Source organism: Indicator indicator, chromosome 7, assembly GCF_027791375.1.
Source record: "Indicator indicator isolate 239-I01 chromosome 7, UM_Iind_1.1, whole genome shotgun sequence".
Classification (NCBI taxonomy): Eukaryota; Metazoa; Chordata; class Aves; order Piciformes; family Indicatoridae; genus Indicator; species Indicator indicator.
The window spans coordinates 14,682,842-14,698,533 of NC_072016.1; the positions used below are offsets into that span (position 1 = coordinate 14,682,842).

At 38.3% G+C, this 15,692-nt stretch overlaps 1 protein-coding gene across 1 annotated transcript; it reads left to right on the forward strand.

Annotated features, from left to right (window-relative positions):
* Window positions 1-1,566: 1,566 nt before the first annotated feature.
* Window positions 1,567-12,386, forward strand: CEP55 (centrosomal protein 55). Its single transcript, XM_054382474.1, has 8 exons — window positions 1,567-1,746; window positions 2,827-3,111; window positions 5,299-5,364; window positions 6,872-7,013; window positions 8,507-8,820; window positions 10,496-10,567; window positions 10,679-10,804; window positions 12,180-12,386. The coding sequence occupies exons 1-8, from the start codon at window positions 1,567-1,569 to the stop codon at window positions 12,384-12,386; spliced, it is 1,392 nt and encodes a 463-aa protein (XP_054238449.1).
* The last annotated feature ends 3,306 nt before the right edge of the window (window positions 12,387-15,692 follow it).

The window sequence follows — 15,692 nt, forward strand, 5'->3', positions numbered from 1 at the left end:
GCTGTGTGATAAACCTTTCACAAGTAACAAGGCAAGAACAAGCATAAGCAACATCAAGCACAACTCCAGAACTCAAGATACATCACACTGGGTATAGCCTCTCGGTATACCTAGGTATTACATTTCGCAATAGCGTTTATATAATTTTTTTTGTCTCTTCATGTTTAGAATTTCCCTGTTTGTAAATGTTTCCAGCTTGCCTCCCTGGCACCGAGTAATTACCAAATACCTATGGTCTTCAAAAACAGTTTAAGTGCTCCCTCTCCAGTTGTGCTCTGGAACAACTACGTTGTACACACAATACAGGTTCCGTACTTAAGATGCTAAATTTAGTAAACTCCTGAGAAATTATTTATACATATATATATATGCATGAATAAAAATAAATAATTAAGGAAATACGTGCGAAATACGTGCGAAGACCCCGTGTTATTGTTTAGAGGCCTACAAATACTATTTCTTAAATGCCTGTAGTAGTCTCCACTATAAATGAAACTAAGTAAAACTTGCATGGTAAGCAAAAATAACTCTCTGCTCTGGAAAAGGATTTGTGGGGAAGAAAGCTAATCTACAGCCAGCATTCTGGACAGAATGAGGGTAAAGACTTATCACAGTGCTGACAAGATCTGGACGACGCGGCTTAAGCATCACTGCACGTTGTTCGTTCTTCGCTCATCCCCATCTCAGACAAGGTCCCCAGCTGGCGCATGGCCAGAACCACAGGTCAGCTGTCCCAGGCAGCTGGCAGCCACTGCCCTTTCTGCCCAAACAGCGAGTGAACACTCATGCAGTGTGAGGAGAGCCATCTGCCGGGAAGCAATGAGGAGACACCCACCACTCCTCCTTCTACAACCGCTCTTTAACGAAAAAAATTAAACCGCCTCAAAGGGAAAATTAATTATGACCTCGCAAAGGCGAAGAAAACGCAGCCCCAGCCCACTTACAGGTGCTCAGCTGTCCTGGGCCAGGCCGGGGCAGCCCTCGCCTCCCGACTACCAGTCGCCAGCACGTGTGGCAGAAAAAAGAGATGAGGGTAAGAAAGGCCGCATGGCATTGGCCAGCCACGTCTAGGAGCCTCTCATGCCAGCCAATGGGGTGCCTCCGCTCAGGAATTCCGCGGAGAATTCGGCAGCGCCCCTCTCGTCGTTAACGGCCACTCACTACTAGCAACTCGGGCCCTTCCAGTCCCGCCCAGCCCGCTCTACCAGAGCGGAAGCGTCTCTCAACTCCATCCCCTATCTTTCTGACCCTTTGGAGATGCCGTAGCCGTCGCTTCGACTGTGAGGTAAACCGAACGGAAGTGACGATAGTGGAGCTGCGGGATTCAAACTCCAGGAAGCGGGGCTGGGCTGGGACTGGCTGGAGCAGTTGTAGCCGAGTAAAAGCCTCTGCCTCCTCTGAGCCAGGGTATTCGCAGTTTGTTCCCCGCAGGCCAGTCCGAGAGTCGCCTGCAGGAGCCGAGGAGCTCCACGCTGCACGGGTTTGACTAAAACTGTGTCACTTCCTGTCTGGTAGAAGATATTGTTATTCTGTAATGCAACGTTTCTTTTTTATAGGTGCTTAAAGATGAATTCCAAGACCGCCAAAGATATAATTGGTAAGTGGGGCTTAAAGTCGAGTAGCTCCAGACATGAGAGTGATCTCGAGAAGTATAAGCAGGAGAACGCTGCCATGAGAAAATCAGCGGAGGAAGTCGTTAAAGGGAAAAGCAAAATGACTGATCCGGAAAGGAACGGGCTGCTAGAGGTGAGGTGGATGTTTGTACTTGACCTAACGTTTGTGATGTCCTAATTATGCAAAGTTAGCATGAGTCTGAGTATGTCCATCTTTGTAAGCAAGATGCCAGACTTTCCTGTTAAAACTTGGTTTACTTTGATGTAGCTACTGTTTAGTTTGATGGGTTTGTTCTCAAATATTTTTCAACAATGATTGAAATACTGTGGCTAAATTCTGTAGCATATTTGCTGTTGGAGTTCGCTGCTTGATCAGTGTTGGGTTCTTAGTTTACAGCTGGAAAATCACAGGCATATTTAGATATGACTTGGTGTCAATATTCGAAGACTAGGGTATTGTCAACTGTTCCCTAAATAAAGCTCTCCAAAATTAAATTAATTCTCGTTTCTCTGCCATCTTCTAATGACTTGATGCAAACACCTAGGATGTCAACATCAACCCTTCTCTTGGAAAATGAAATGCTATCATAACAGAAGTTTGTGTAGAGCCCTGAGGTACCTCAAATGCAGTACTAAAGCTATGTAATAATTACCTGTGCTGAACACCTACTGAAAAGAGAGTGTTGAAAATATCTACTAAAGCATGTTTTGAAACTAAAAGGCTAGACAATTTGGAAAATGGGATCCTTCTTCTGAATGCCTTCTTACAACTCTCTTGTAACTTCAATTATTGTAGTTTCATTTGCAAGAAGGCTGTGCTGCTTCTTAAGAAATGTATTGCCAACACTTCACGGGAAATTTAGAGTTCTTGTACTGCTCGTGTTTTAAGGCTTATATACTGTAGTGATCTGTATTCATATGAACAGAGTTAAGTACTTACCAAGTCAGTGAAATTTGGTTCTTTTGCACTCTTTCCTTGTTTCATCTACTTCACTTGTTTTAGTATTGCTTGAAATATTTCAGATGATTACTGTAATATTGTGATGATCACTGTGCATTGCCTGTTTAGAGTAAAAAGCAATGCTCTCAGCAAATTAAAGCCTAAAAGAACTTTTCAAAGTATATTTGCAAACTGTTGTAAACTTCCTAATGCACTTGTTGCATAGACCAGCACTTACTCATTTGTGTCACATTTTAATTTTGTCTCATTTAGAAAATACTTTCCCTTGAAAAAGAAAAAGAAAAATACAACCATCTTCTTGGCGATAAGGACAAAGAAATCCAAAACCTGAAAGACAAGCTTAGCTCCAAAAACACGAGTAGTGAAGTCTCCTTACTACAGAGTGAGCTAGAAGCAAAAACAAAGGAAGCAGAAAGAAGAGAACAGTTACTTCGTTCTCTATCAGAAGAAATTGACAGGTTAAAATGTAATTTATCCACTGTTACTGCAAAATGTTCGGAGCTTGAAAACAGAGTTAGTACTTCTCAAGCATCCCAGGTAAGCACTGAAGATACATTGTAACTGCAAAAATCCAAATCTGACCTGTTTACAGTTAAGTTAGATCTGGAATTTGTGCCCACTAAGCACCAATACCTGTTATAAAATCTTAGAAGTTGTGTTGCATGCTGAAATACTCTTCTATGAAGAAAGATAGAATCCAAATTGAATGCTAAATGAGGAACAGTCAGGGAGCACAATTTCAGTCAACACAGCTGGGAAGGGAATGGAATTCTGTAATGCTGTACAGCAAGGTCCCTTTTTCAAGTTCACATGCAGGTGATATGGTGCTACACATAATGATCCACGCTTGCTATAGTAGATATTATGCCCTTCTTGGGTTTGTGTGCTCAGTAATATGACTTGGATGGCACCAGTAATAGAGACATGGGGCGTTAAGACAAATTAAGTTCACCTAACTCAGCTTCAGTCATGAGAATATTCTCCTCCCTGCTCTTATGAATCGTCGTTTTGCTCTTCAGTTGTTAAAATTAGTTGCCTTTCACATGACATCACACATGATAATACTTCAATCTGACAGAAGACTGGACAGGAATAATGAGCTGCTTCTCTCATTTGCAGTGGTTAATAGGTATGATGCCAGGTTGTTGGTAGATTTTACAAGTGCACTTACCGCTTCCTGCAGTTGTTTATCCACCCCTTCCTTTTCTAATGTTCCATGGAAAATGCAGTAGTATTTTAGTAACGGGTACAGGGGAGTTGGTGCCTGAAGTAGATGCCTCTGAGTCTTTTTCAGCTTCTGTCCTGCAGGTGGTGCTGATTCTCCATGCTCCACACAGAAGTTGCATAATTTCTAGAATTTCTGTGTTAGCCAAATATTGTAATTAATGTCTACTGATTTTTTCCATGATAATACATGTATGTATCACTTCTAATAATGCAATGCCTCAGAAACTTAAAATTCAACGTGTTTGTTTTGAATTTCAAGAGGCTTCAAACATTGCTTAGAGATTTTAAAAAAAAAGTTAATAGGTTTCCATGAGATTTTTGTCAGGGAACTACCAAAATAACTTTTAATTTAAAACCAGAATTTTATTTTAGTTTTTAAATTGATCTATCAACAGCAGACAACAAAATGTTACTGCTATTTTGACTGCATGTCTTGAAAAACCTGAGAACGAGTTGAGAAATGGTGCTTCAAACTGCTAGGTGGCATACGAGCAGCAGCTATACTCTGAAATAAAATAACAGTTGTATGACACAATTTTGAGAGTTTTTACTGAGGCAGAGTTTTAATGGTCATAGAAATAGGAAACCATGTAATTGTAGTATCTCAAAATCCTAGTTCTATTAGGAAGTGCTAAGGTTGAATAATTTCAAAGTTATGTTTTTTTTTTTTTTTCAGTTATAAAGCTCAAGTGCTGTTCCAAAAATCACAGGAAAACTTTGGGAAAATCTATCTTGCAATTGGGCAGTAATCTACACTATCTCCTTAAAGTTCTCTGACTTATTTGAACAATTTCAAAAAGGCTTTCTGTCATGCAGTGAATAAACCTATATAGTTACGAAGTACAACTGTTTAACTACTCTCTATTGTTTAATCTGAAGAACCCTCCAACTCATACTTAGCACTGTACTGTGGATCTGGTCTAAGAAAATCAGTCAGAATGCCCTTATGGTTCTAAACAGGGTTGCTTTGTTTCCCAGATATTTATAGTCATCCCGTTATCCCAGTGAGGCTGTCAAGCTCCAGGTTTCCTCAACAACTCCTATGGGTCTGGCTTACTGTGAAACTAGTGTGCAGATACAAGAGCAGAACAAACACTTTCTTTTTTTTTTTTTTCCCTGTATTTAAATGATACCCTAAATATCTTCATTTTCTGAAGCTCTCCTGCACCCTTCAGGTCTTCCAAGATAGCAGTTCAGCAGAAGATATATGACAGCCACCTTCAGAAATGTTTTAATGTAATTATGAGTTGTGGATTTGTGTAATAAATTAAATGTAAATGTTTGTCCTGTATCTTGCAGGAGATTTTTAAAATTTTATTTTATATCTATGAAATTATTTTCTACGTTCCTTTAAAAGTAAATCGCAAAAACACGTATGGATCTCCTTTCCATTAAAAAAAATATTCTTATGCTACTTATATGATATGATGCAGGACTAGCTTTAGTGTTCCAGCCATCTGTTTTAAAGAATACTAACAAATTATTCGTTGTCTGCAGGAACCTGTAACAAACAGCACTGGATTGGCAATTAATCTTTACGAAGTTGAAAAACAACTGAAAGATGTAAGTTTCCTGTACAGCACAGGTACAAATTATCTGAAGCAAGATAAATTAAGAATGTAAATTATTGCCATAGACGGTTTTGGATAGTATGGGACCTCAGAGAGTATGTTTCCTGCTAAAATATATATAAAATTATCTTGTGACAAGACGCTAATTAAAAAAAAAAAAAAGAGAGAGAGACAATATTTCCATCATCTGTGAAAAACTGTTTGGGGCATCAGAACAAAGTGCAGACAAAACAGAATCTGGTCTGACCTCAGATTTGATGCTAGCTGGAATAGCACATGGTTGCACTGGAAACAACCTGAGGTCCCTTCCCACCTAAATAATTGTATTTAGTCAATAAGTTATAAAATCCATATGCTTGTTTCTGCAAACTTTAAGTTGCAATGATACAGTATTACTTTACTTCAAGATCTGTTACTTTATATTTTAGTGTATATTTAAGATGACAGGTCAATCCTTCATAATCTAGGCATAATTCATGAAAGCCTCTGGTTTTAAGTCATTTTTCCATGCCAAGAAGTAAGGCAACCAATATTTAACATTGTTGCAGTTTTTAATTTATGCTAAACCTGACAAAGAACAACCCCATGTGTCGGTATAGGTTGGGGACTGACCAGCTGGAGAGCAGTGAAGAGGAAAAGGACCTGGGGGTCCTAGTAGATGGGAGGTTGACCATGACACAGCAATGTGCTCTTGTGGCCAAGAAAACCAGTGCCCTTCTGGTGTGTGTTATAAGGGCGTGGTCAGTAGGTCGAGAGAGGTTCTCCTCCCTCTCTACTCTGCCCTGGTGAGTCTGTATCTGGAATATTGTGTCCAGTTCTGGGCCCCTCAGTTAAAGAAGGACCTCAGGGAACCGCTTAAAAGAGTCCAGCGCAGAGCAACAAAAACGATTAAGGGAGTGGAACATCTTCCTTACGAGGACAGACCGAGGGAGCTGGGGCTCTTTAGCTTGGAGAAGAGGATAACTAAAGTGTGATCTCATTAATGTTTATAAATATGTAAAGGGTGAGTGCCAAGAAGATGGAGTCAGGCTTTTCTTGGTCATGTCCAATGACAGGACAAGGGGCAATGAGTGGAAGTTGAGGCACAGGAAGCTCATTTAAACATGAGGAAAATTTTTTTCACTGTGAGGGCAGTGGAACACTGGAACAGGCTGCACAGGGGCATTGTGGAGTCTCCCTCTCTGAAGATATTTAAAACCCACCTGGAGATCTGTTCCAGTGTGATCTGGTAAAGGTGATCCTGCTCTGGCAGGGGGCTTGGACTGGATGATCTTTTGAGGTCCCTTCTGGCCCCTAACGTTCTGTGGTTCTGTGATCTTTCAAAATGAAGATTTTGGTTGTTACACATAGAAGATTACTACAGTTTACACAGAATTAACTAGATTATCTTGAAACTGCTTAACATTTAAGTTTTAACATTTGTAAGAAATAAGACCAATCCTTTTAAAATCTAAGAAGTTACCAGAGGCTGTTTTGTTGTTTTGCTCCTCTTCATGAAGGCTCTAGAGAAAAACCAACAGTGGCTACTCTATGACCAGCAACGTGAAGCATACGTCAGGGGACTGCTTGGAAGGATCTTTGAACTTGAGCAGAAGTCAGATATAGCTAGCCAACAAGAATCTAAAGAATTCCGTTCAGAAGGTATTGACTTTTTTGCCCATAAATGACCCAGAACATAATTACCTGCAGAATAAGTATTCTGAAATCAAATTATAGTACAGATAAACATAATCGTGACTTTTTTCTTCCTCAACATTTTGGTTTCTTAGTGGTAAAACTTCAGTTAAGTAAAATAGTTTTGCTTTCTGTTATCTAGCTACGTTCCTTGATCAACAGTATTTCATGTCCTTATCTACTTCAAAGATGTTTTTTTAACAGCCTTGACACTCTATTTGCAGCTTCTGTTTGTGGAAAGTGTTGAGACAAATACATATATGTCTCCCATCCTTCAAAGTACACTTTCAACCTACATAATGGAAGCATTAAGGATTTATTAGCTAGGTGTGGATCAGGTTTTTTACATTTACTTTTTTCAAAATAAATATTGTAAACATGACTCAAAACTGACACGTTCTTTACTCACCTGAACAGTTGTTAGAGGATGAAAATGTTCAACAGGTTTTGGCACTGATCCAAAACAATGTTTTGCAATATGGACCTGGCCACCTCTAGTTCACTTTTGTGCTATGCAGTTCCTCAACCATGTCAGTCCTCAAGACGGACTCGAGTTGTGCTTCACGAGCATGTGAAATAGAATTAAAATCACATTGAACAGAAGAATCAGAAGGAGCTGGCTGCTTATTATCAAACTATTAATTTCACATATGCTGCAACTGACCTGCAAGCTAAATTTACTAAATAGAACTAACAACATCTGGAGTATGTCCAAAATGAGCAAAGTCTGTAAAAGTCTGCATTCCTTGTTCAGCTTCTGAGTATATTATGTATTACTGCAGAATTTTTAGAGTGCTACTTTTTTTTTCCTCTACTTATTAAGTTTTTCTTGGGTCAACAAGCAAAATTTTTCTATCTCTGGTTTAAGTTACTAGCCTGTTAGCAAGATGCAGATATTCTTTATCAAAAAAACTATCCTATCCTAATCCCTTCTATTTGAAATTTAGAAGTAAATGAGGGCACACAATTTGAAAAAGGTAGTCTGCAAAACACAATGGATGATCTGGATTTGGTCAGCAATGGTGAAGTAGAGCCCACCAGATCCCCAGGGTATCTCTGGAGAGGAAGCAATGCCTCAACCTTGGCTAAGGAACCTAAATCGGGAATTGAGAATCTTGTATCTTTGAGTCTTGATTCCCATGCATCAGTATAATGTATGAGGCCATGTAACCCTATGTGTGTGGGTCATTGAGCTTGTGAGGCCAGGGCAAAGGATATTACTACAAGAGTTGGTGAAGGAAGTAGCTGTAGCACAGTGTACCACACCCAAAACGAGTTGCAGTTTTACAGTATCTACTGGAAGGAGACTTTACTGCATTAGAAGTATTAGAAAGCTGTTGACCACCAAACTGTATAATTGCTATCAATACACCCTAAAATGCTGTCAAGGATTTGAGGTTCTGATTTTTAAGTGACTTTTTTCCTCCATCCATTACTATTTCAATTTCTGGTTTATTAAGGTCATCTAGGAGAGGAAAAGCAAAAATATTATGACCAGCTGTTACTAACTGTTAAAAGCGATCTGGAAACTGAAAGATGCACTGTAAGCCAGCTGAGAGCTGAACTTAATGAATACAAAAACAAGTATGAAGAAACACAACGAGAAAACATGAATTTAAATGCCTCACTGCAGTCACACGTTGCTGCAATGAAGTCTCTAGAAAATGAAAAGAACATCAAAAGAGAGAAGGTGCAGAGATTAAAACAAGAAAATGAAAGGATTAAAGGACAGCTCAGAGAAGGAAAAAAGAAGTCAGAAGATCTTTTGCGTCAGGTAAGTGGATGCATTTGGAGACTTAAGATTATTAGCAAACAATCGAGATCTGAGAAGTCATACTTAATCAGAATGGATCATCACTCACTGGCTCTGGTAATGGTTCTTTTACATGTCTTTGTGATTAAAACAGAATTATTCCTTCCGTGTAGTAATAATTATATATTTATAGTTTAATATTTATTTAAAGTATTTCTTCTGTTTGAATCAAAAGCCATATTTTTGTGAGATTTTTCTCATTTAAACATGGAACTTATTCATTCAGTTATTTCCCTGGTCTTGTGAGACAAAATGGGGAGAAGTGAGAGAGTATTGAATTGATTTTAATCTACTTAATCCTCAAGGTTAATAGTAAATGGAAATAAGAAAGGTAAAAATTCAAGTCCATACAAGCTATTTTATCATGTTATCATAACTAAGGACTATCACTGGATAAGAACTATGCAGACAACAGCCAGATGAGCAGGTTGTCTTGCTTAAGGCTTTAAGTTATTGCTGTCTTGAAGTCAGTTATGGTAGAAACAGCTGAGAAGAGCTCTGTAATTCCCTGTAGAGGCTAAGAAGTGTCTGTCAGGTAGGCTGTTCAATATGCATGGTTTATGCTGTTGCTGGATCTGTTCTATTGCTTTTGCATCAGAATCTAATTGTTTGCAGGGCTTGCTCATATCCCAGAGAGTACCTTGATGACTTACTTCTGTGATAATTCTATTCTTGTGTGTGTTTCTTAGTTCTTTGTTACTTCTGGTTTTGAGTCCAGTGACTTTAATCACGCTAGCTGATCAGAGGTGAGGAAAGACATGTATGTGCTGTATGTTTGTATTTTAGAATGTTCTGTGCTTACCTGCTTTTATTTCAAATACTCATAAAGACATTCTTGCCATTTCCCCCCCATGAATTGTTGCAGTGATGTCTTGTAACATTCTTATCCCTATAGTGATGCTAACAAAAAACCCCAAACGACCCTGTTGTTTCTTCTAGACATGAAACCATGTCTACATATTTGCTGAAGAGTAATTGGAAAGGCCTTCTTGGACTGTCTTCAGGACAACCAAATAAGATAGACTTGCTACTTGGAGATGTTTGGGGCCAATAACAAAGCAATATAGAACTGAAATTTGAAATACTGGAATAACATTTACTAAGCACCAAAGCAGACTAAAACCAGAACAGTTTAGCTCTTGAAGCACAGGCTGGTTCTGACTGGTTAATAATGATTAAAAGGTAAAAGTGTTGATTTTTTTAAAGAATGTATTTATTTACTTTTTTTCAGCTGAGCAACAGCATTCACTATAAAAGTACCTTCTGAGTCTTACACCTGCTTTTTTCTTTAAAAAAAAAGTTGCATTGCTTGCTTTTGTTTTTTAACATCATGGCACATTACTGCAAACTTACTGGTGTGTATGTCTTTGAGTGTATCCTGGTGATCACCTGGGTAAGTTTGAAAAACTGTAATGTCATCCTGCATTCCTTCTGCTCAATGCAATAATGTTTCTTTGGGATTTTCCCAGGGCAAGTAGAGATATTTGAGTCTGCTGTTGCACAACTGGCATACGTTTTCTGTTGGTGCTGGAATTAGAAGTTTACTACCATCCCTTTTTTAGATTTATTACTTAAGATTATTAACTATTGTATATGAAAGTTGTTAAATACAAATGGATTTTTTTTTGCCTTGTAGGTGCAACTTCTTCATAAATCATTGCTCAAACAGCAGGAGGAACGCACTAGGATAGCTTTGTTGGAGCAACAGGTATCTTAAGATGCTGATCTTAATCTGTATTATGCACAGTTCAACCACCCACCACAAATGCTCAATTCTTAATAATTCTGTCTTTAATTTTTCCCTCTGGGGGTTTGCCAGATTCAGGAATGCACCACAGACTTTGAGAATGAAAAACTTGCTCGGCAGAACTTGCAACATCGTTTAAATGAAGCCCTCAAGGAACTTAGCAAGGCCAGGGAACAAAAAAAACATCTGGAACCAATGGTATGTACTGAATAACTTTGCAGGTGCATCTGTTCAAAGACTGTACATCTGTTCCCTTTGGGATTTTATCTCAAGCATAGTGAGTCTTCTATTAATGTTATGAGATATTCACTATATGTAGCCCTGGGGTGCAGAACCCTGTGTCACCTAGCTAGGCATTGTTTTTGCTCTATAGAATGCACAGAGAACTAGCACTGCAGGACATCCAGAGAGGTGAAGTTGCTGAGTAGGTAACATCACTGCATTTTGTATATCAATGTGTATAACAATGTGTTTTCTGCTTTTGTCTGTTGCAGTGATAAAGCTGCAGCATGCTTCTACATAGATTTGCTTCTACTGAGCAAAACAGAGAAAACCACCTTAGACTTGGGTCTTAGACTTAGCATTTTGCTACAAATTTCTCCACTAAGGATTAAGCAAGTGTTTAATCTGTTTCACTCTGTTGTATCCAGGATTGCCCTGTTCTTGAGCAGAAGTGTGTTATCACTGTTGGTGCTTTTGAAACTACTGTAAGGTGTCTTGTAAGATTAGGTGATAGCTGAACAGGATTGACAAAATTGCAGTTCTGAATTTAAATGAGGTTCAGAATGGAAACTGCATACCTGTGTCCTTCATTAGATCTGGTCTGGGGCTGCTCTGATTTTTACAGAGAGGATAAATGCAAAAGCTCCTAACAAGTTGCAGATGAGAATTCTTCTGCAACTGCCAGACTGCTCTTTTTAATTGTAAGCAACTTGGAATTATTTCCTCAGATGAGGAAGGGAATGGAGTGAATCCTGAGATACTGATGTTCTTCATTCATGTTGCCTCTGGAAGAGCCTCACTTGCTGGAATTGCAGTTGCTGCTGCTGTGAGGGGAGGCCACTGGAAAACCTGTCTGCTGGGAGTAGAAGTGGGGGCAGATCAGGGAAGTTACAGATTTGAGTTTCTGTGTGCTAAGCAGCTGGAGGAGTAGGGACAGCTTTTACAAGTAGGGATAGCCTTCACACATGGGATCAGAAGAGGGCATTTTAGCAGAGCTTTATGGAAAGGTAACACCCTATATAGAGGGAACTGAGGCATCATTTAATTAAGGAAACGTAATGTGTGAGTGGCTAGTAAGATGTCTGGGGAAAGATTCCCCACAATCAGAGATTGTGGGAAACTTTTCTGTAGATTATTTAATACAAGTTATCTGCAGTCTAATTTAAGTGTGGTGTTAGAATTGTATGACAGGCCCCTCTGTTAGTAACATGAGTAGCATAACTCATTTACCCACCTTTAAAAGTCTTCCCTTAGTGCTGTAACACACATGGCTTGTGTGCTATGAAACCTTACTGTTTTCCCTACAGTGCATGCACACCCCAGTCTTACACTAAAGCTTCTCCTTTTCCAGAAGCCTCTGGAATCTGGACATATGGAACTACAAGATGATTTGCAAGAGGCATTTGAAGAGAAGCTGATCATGTATGATGGAAGTCCTTCCATGAAACATTCAAGTCTTCTTGATGAGAGTTTTCTTGAGTGTCCCAGATGTAAAGTGCAGTATCCAACAAGCCAGCACAGAGAATTACTAGCACATATTGACTTTTGCACAGCTTGAGCTCCAAACAGACTTACTGTATTTACTTCATACACACTGCCAATATGCTCTTCTAAAAGGCAAAAGATCTTTTCAAAGCTTTTTTTTTTTTTCTTAAGGTTGTGGAAAGAGCTATTAGTTTTGTAATTCAGTTCCACAAACATAGTAATTTATTTGCTCTCATATTTAACCTGACATTTTTGCAAAAAAAACCCCAAAACACCTCAAACAAAAACCAGCTACTGCATTTTTGGTTGCAAATAGAAGTATCTTTAGAATTAGGAATATTTATTTTGCACTATTAAAACAGCAAAAGCACACCTATTGTGCAAGAGTTTATTTTACTGTTTGGCATATCCAATTCTTAGGTGGGGAATTCTGTTGATTGTGCTTGTACCTTTGCTGACAGTAATAGCTGCAAAAGATTTTTGGCTCTCATAGGTGCATTATATTTATATATATATGGGCTCTGTGTATATGTACAGTGTGTGTATAGTGTACATATGTATCATATATACATGCATAATGTATCACCATCTTCAGTACATTAAAACTCAGGTTTGTGTTAGATCTTTGCTGCTTAAGATTGATGTTGAAAACATCATTCTGAAGTAGCTTATTTTCCTGAACCCCAGTCAAGGGTGACTTGAAGCTCACACAAAAATGCTAACCAAGTTAAGCTATTCTTTAAAAAAAAAAAAAAAAAAAGCCATTGGGAAAACAAATACAAAATTACTACCTCTAAAGTACAGAAGTGCAAACAAATTGGGAAATGTTAGCTATTGAATCTGTTATATTTGACAAATGTCCTTGTTTAAAAGTGCAGTTTTTAATTAAAGTTGCTCCAGTGGATTTAAGTGTCACTGTATTTTGGTATTAATACAGAATACAAGTTAGCAATAAATTCTTGCAATAAATTTGCATATCCATAAGGGAATTTTCCTCTAGCACCTACTGTAACTCAGGATCTATTCCTAGCATTTTGCTCCTTGCATCTGTAGTTAAGTCCAACAAGCAGTTCCTTCTGGAAGCCAGACTGCATGGGGCCCTCAGCAACTCCCAGGGTAGGGGAATTGGAACTAGGTGACCTTTAAAACCCCTTCCAACTCACACTCTTTGATTCTTTATTATTCAAGTGAGGAAATTTTACAAAGATGAAGTAGCTAGAATTAATTTGCTGCTTTTTATACAAGTTTACAGTTTGCTGAGGGCAGTGAAATAGGCGAGGTCTACCTTTAGTATACTGATTGTAATTGCTAGCTGATAGCTTTTTCCATCTTGCTTTGCCCCAAAACTGCTTTCATTTTAAAACTGCTTGCATTTAGAGAAGGTGGCTCTGGGGTGACCCTATAGCAGCCTTCCAGTACCTGAAGGGGGCCTACAAGAGAGCAAGGAAGGGACTGACAAGGGCTTGTTGTGATGAGAGGGAACAGCTTTAAGCTTGAGGAGGGTCAATTTAGATATTAGAAAGAAAATCTTTACAGTAAAGGTGGTGAGAGACTAGTACAGGTTGCCCAGGGAGATTGCAGATGCCCCCTCCCTGAAAGTGTTCAAGCCAAGACTGGATGAGGCCTTGAGCAGACTAGTCAAGTGGAAGGTGTCCCTGCCTGTGGCAGGGAGGCCGGAACTAGATGGCCTTTAAGGTCCCTTCCAACCCAAACCATTCTCTGAATCTATGAATAATGTTCACTCTAATCTCCAATAATTATTCTTGAATAGGAGGGTGTTTTCCAAGTGGTTTTCAATAACTTAAAATATCAAGTGATGTTATCAGCAAAACTCAAGTGTTTGTGAAATTAATAATTTGTAACATTTTCTTTCATATATGAATTGTCTTTACAAAATCTATTGTATTAGCCAGTATTTATCCACTTTTTAATTTCTCTGACTATGTCTCAGGCTAATCTTTGTGTTTGACAATTTGCTCAATTGCAGCAACAGGTTGTCTGACCAAAGATAAGACGAATGAACTAGTAAAACAGAAATTACGCTTCAGAATCTTAAGGTTTTACCATAAGGGGAAATTTGTCTTAATTTCATGTCTGTCCTAAACATTTTTTTTTTTTTAAATTCTGGACAGGCTGCTTTTTATTGCAGCCTAATAATTTTCATCTGGTTAATTTTTAATTTAAATTAATGGTTGTTGTTGATCTTAAAGGTCTTTTCCAACTAAAATAATTCTATGATTTTATGAATCTCTAATTAAAGTACTTCTGGAAGTTTTAAGTTACTTGTCTTTTAACACCACATTAAACCGCTAGTATTCTCAGCTGCATACTTGGCATAGTTTTTGCTGAAGGAAATTCTGATCTTTTATGTATTATGGATGAAATGTTTGCCTGCTACAGCTCATCACTCTTCTGTAGTTCTGAGATTTTCTTAAATTAGCATGAAAACTTTTCTCATTAGAAGCTGGCACATTAGAGAGACTCAAACTTGATAACAAGATAACCTTTAAAAAGTTTTGTTCATTTCAATACCTCTTCTGAGTTTTAGCAATGCATTTAGTCCTATCTGCTAAATATTAAACCTAAGCACAAAAATCCCTTACTGATAAAAGTATACATACCACCAGTGTGATGTATGTTGAAAAATACCAAAATTACATTCTAGTGCATCAAAAGACCTATTTTGAAGGCAGAACAGAAAGTATTAATCATCACTTACACCTAACTAAATTGAACTACAACATTCCAGCTCTGTAAAGCATGCAGATCACCTTCCTGCTTTTTTCACTCTTTAGAAGCTAAGAAGTTGTCTAAACCTGAGAATTATAGGTTATCCTAAAAGTAAATGAACAAGGAAAAGTTCTGGTGCTCCTCTGTCTAGTAATATGTAACAAAGAGAGGTTTGTGCCTAATGAGCTCATACTGAGCTTTTTCTACAATAGGAAGTCATTAAAACAATGCTGTTATTTCAAGCGCTTTATCATTGGAATTTGAGTAGTCTTTTTCTGACTTTTGTCCATTACAAAGAATTGCCTAGCAGAAATTGTGAGGTCTGCACCGTTTGAAGGTGTTGGTGTAGAGAAGCTTCTGGATTAATATAAGGTTCCACCAGTATTAGCATATAAATAAATCCGGCATGTCACATACAGTGTTCTTTGCACACAGTGGTCAACTGATGTGGTGTGGTTGGAAATACAGCTGAAGTCTCCACAGCAACTGACTTGTTTTACACAAGGACAGCTGCTTCTGAAATAACACTTGGAAGACAGCTGTTATTTTTCTTATATCAAATGGATCAACTTCTAGTAATCTATTTGCTTGTGCAGCTTTCTCTCCTACTCTCCGTTTTCATAATCATCTTTCACAGTTATTTGCCACA

Coding starts and splice junctions, on each gene's coding strand:
- CEP55 (XM_054382474.1), top strand. CDS start 1,567: ATGAATTCCAAGACCGCCAAAGATATAATTGGTAAGTGGGGCTTAAAG. Junction 1,747..2,826: donor AAAGGAACGGGCTGCTAGAG/GTGAGGTGGATG, acceptor TGTCTCATTTAG/AAAATACTTTCCCTTGAAAA. Junction 7,014..8,506: donor TAAAGAATTCCGTTCAGAAG/GTATTGACTTTT, acceptor TGGTTTATTAAG/GTCATCTAGGAGAGGAAAAG.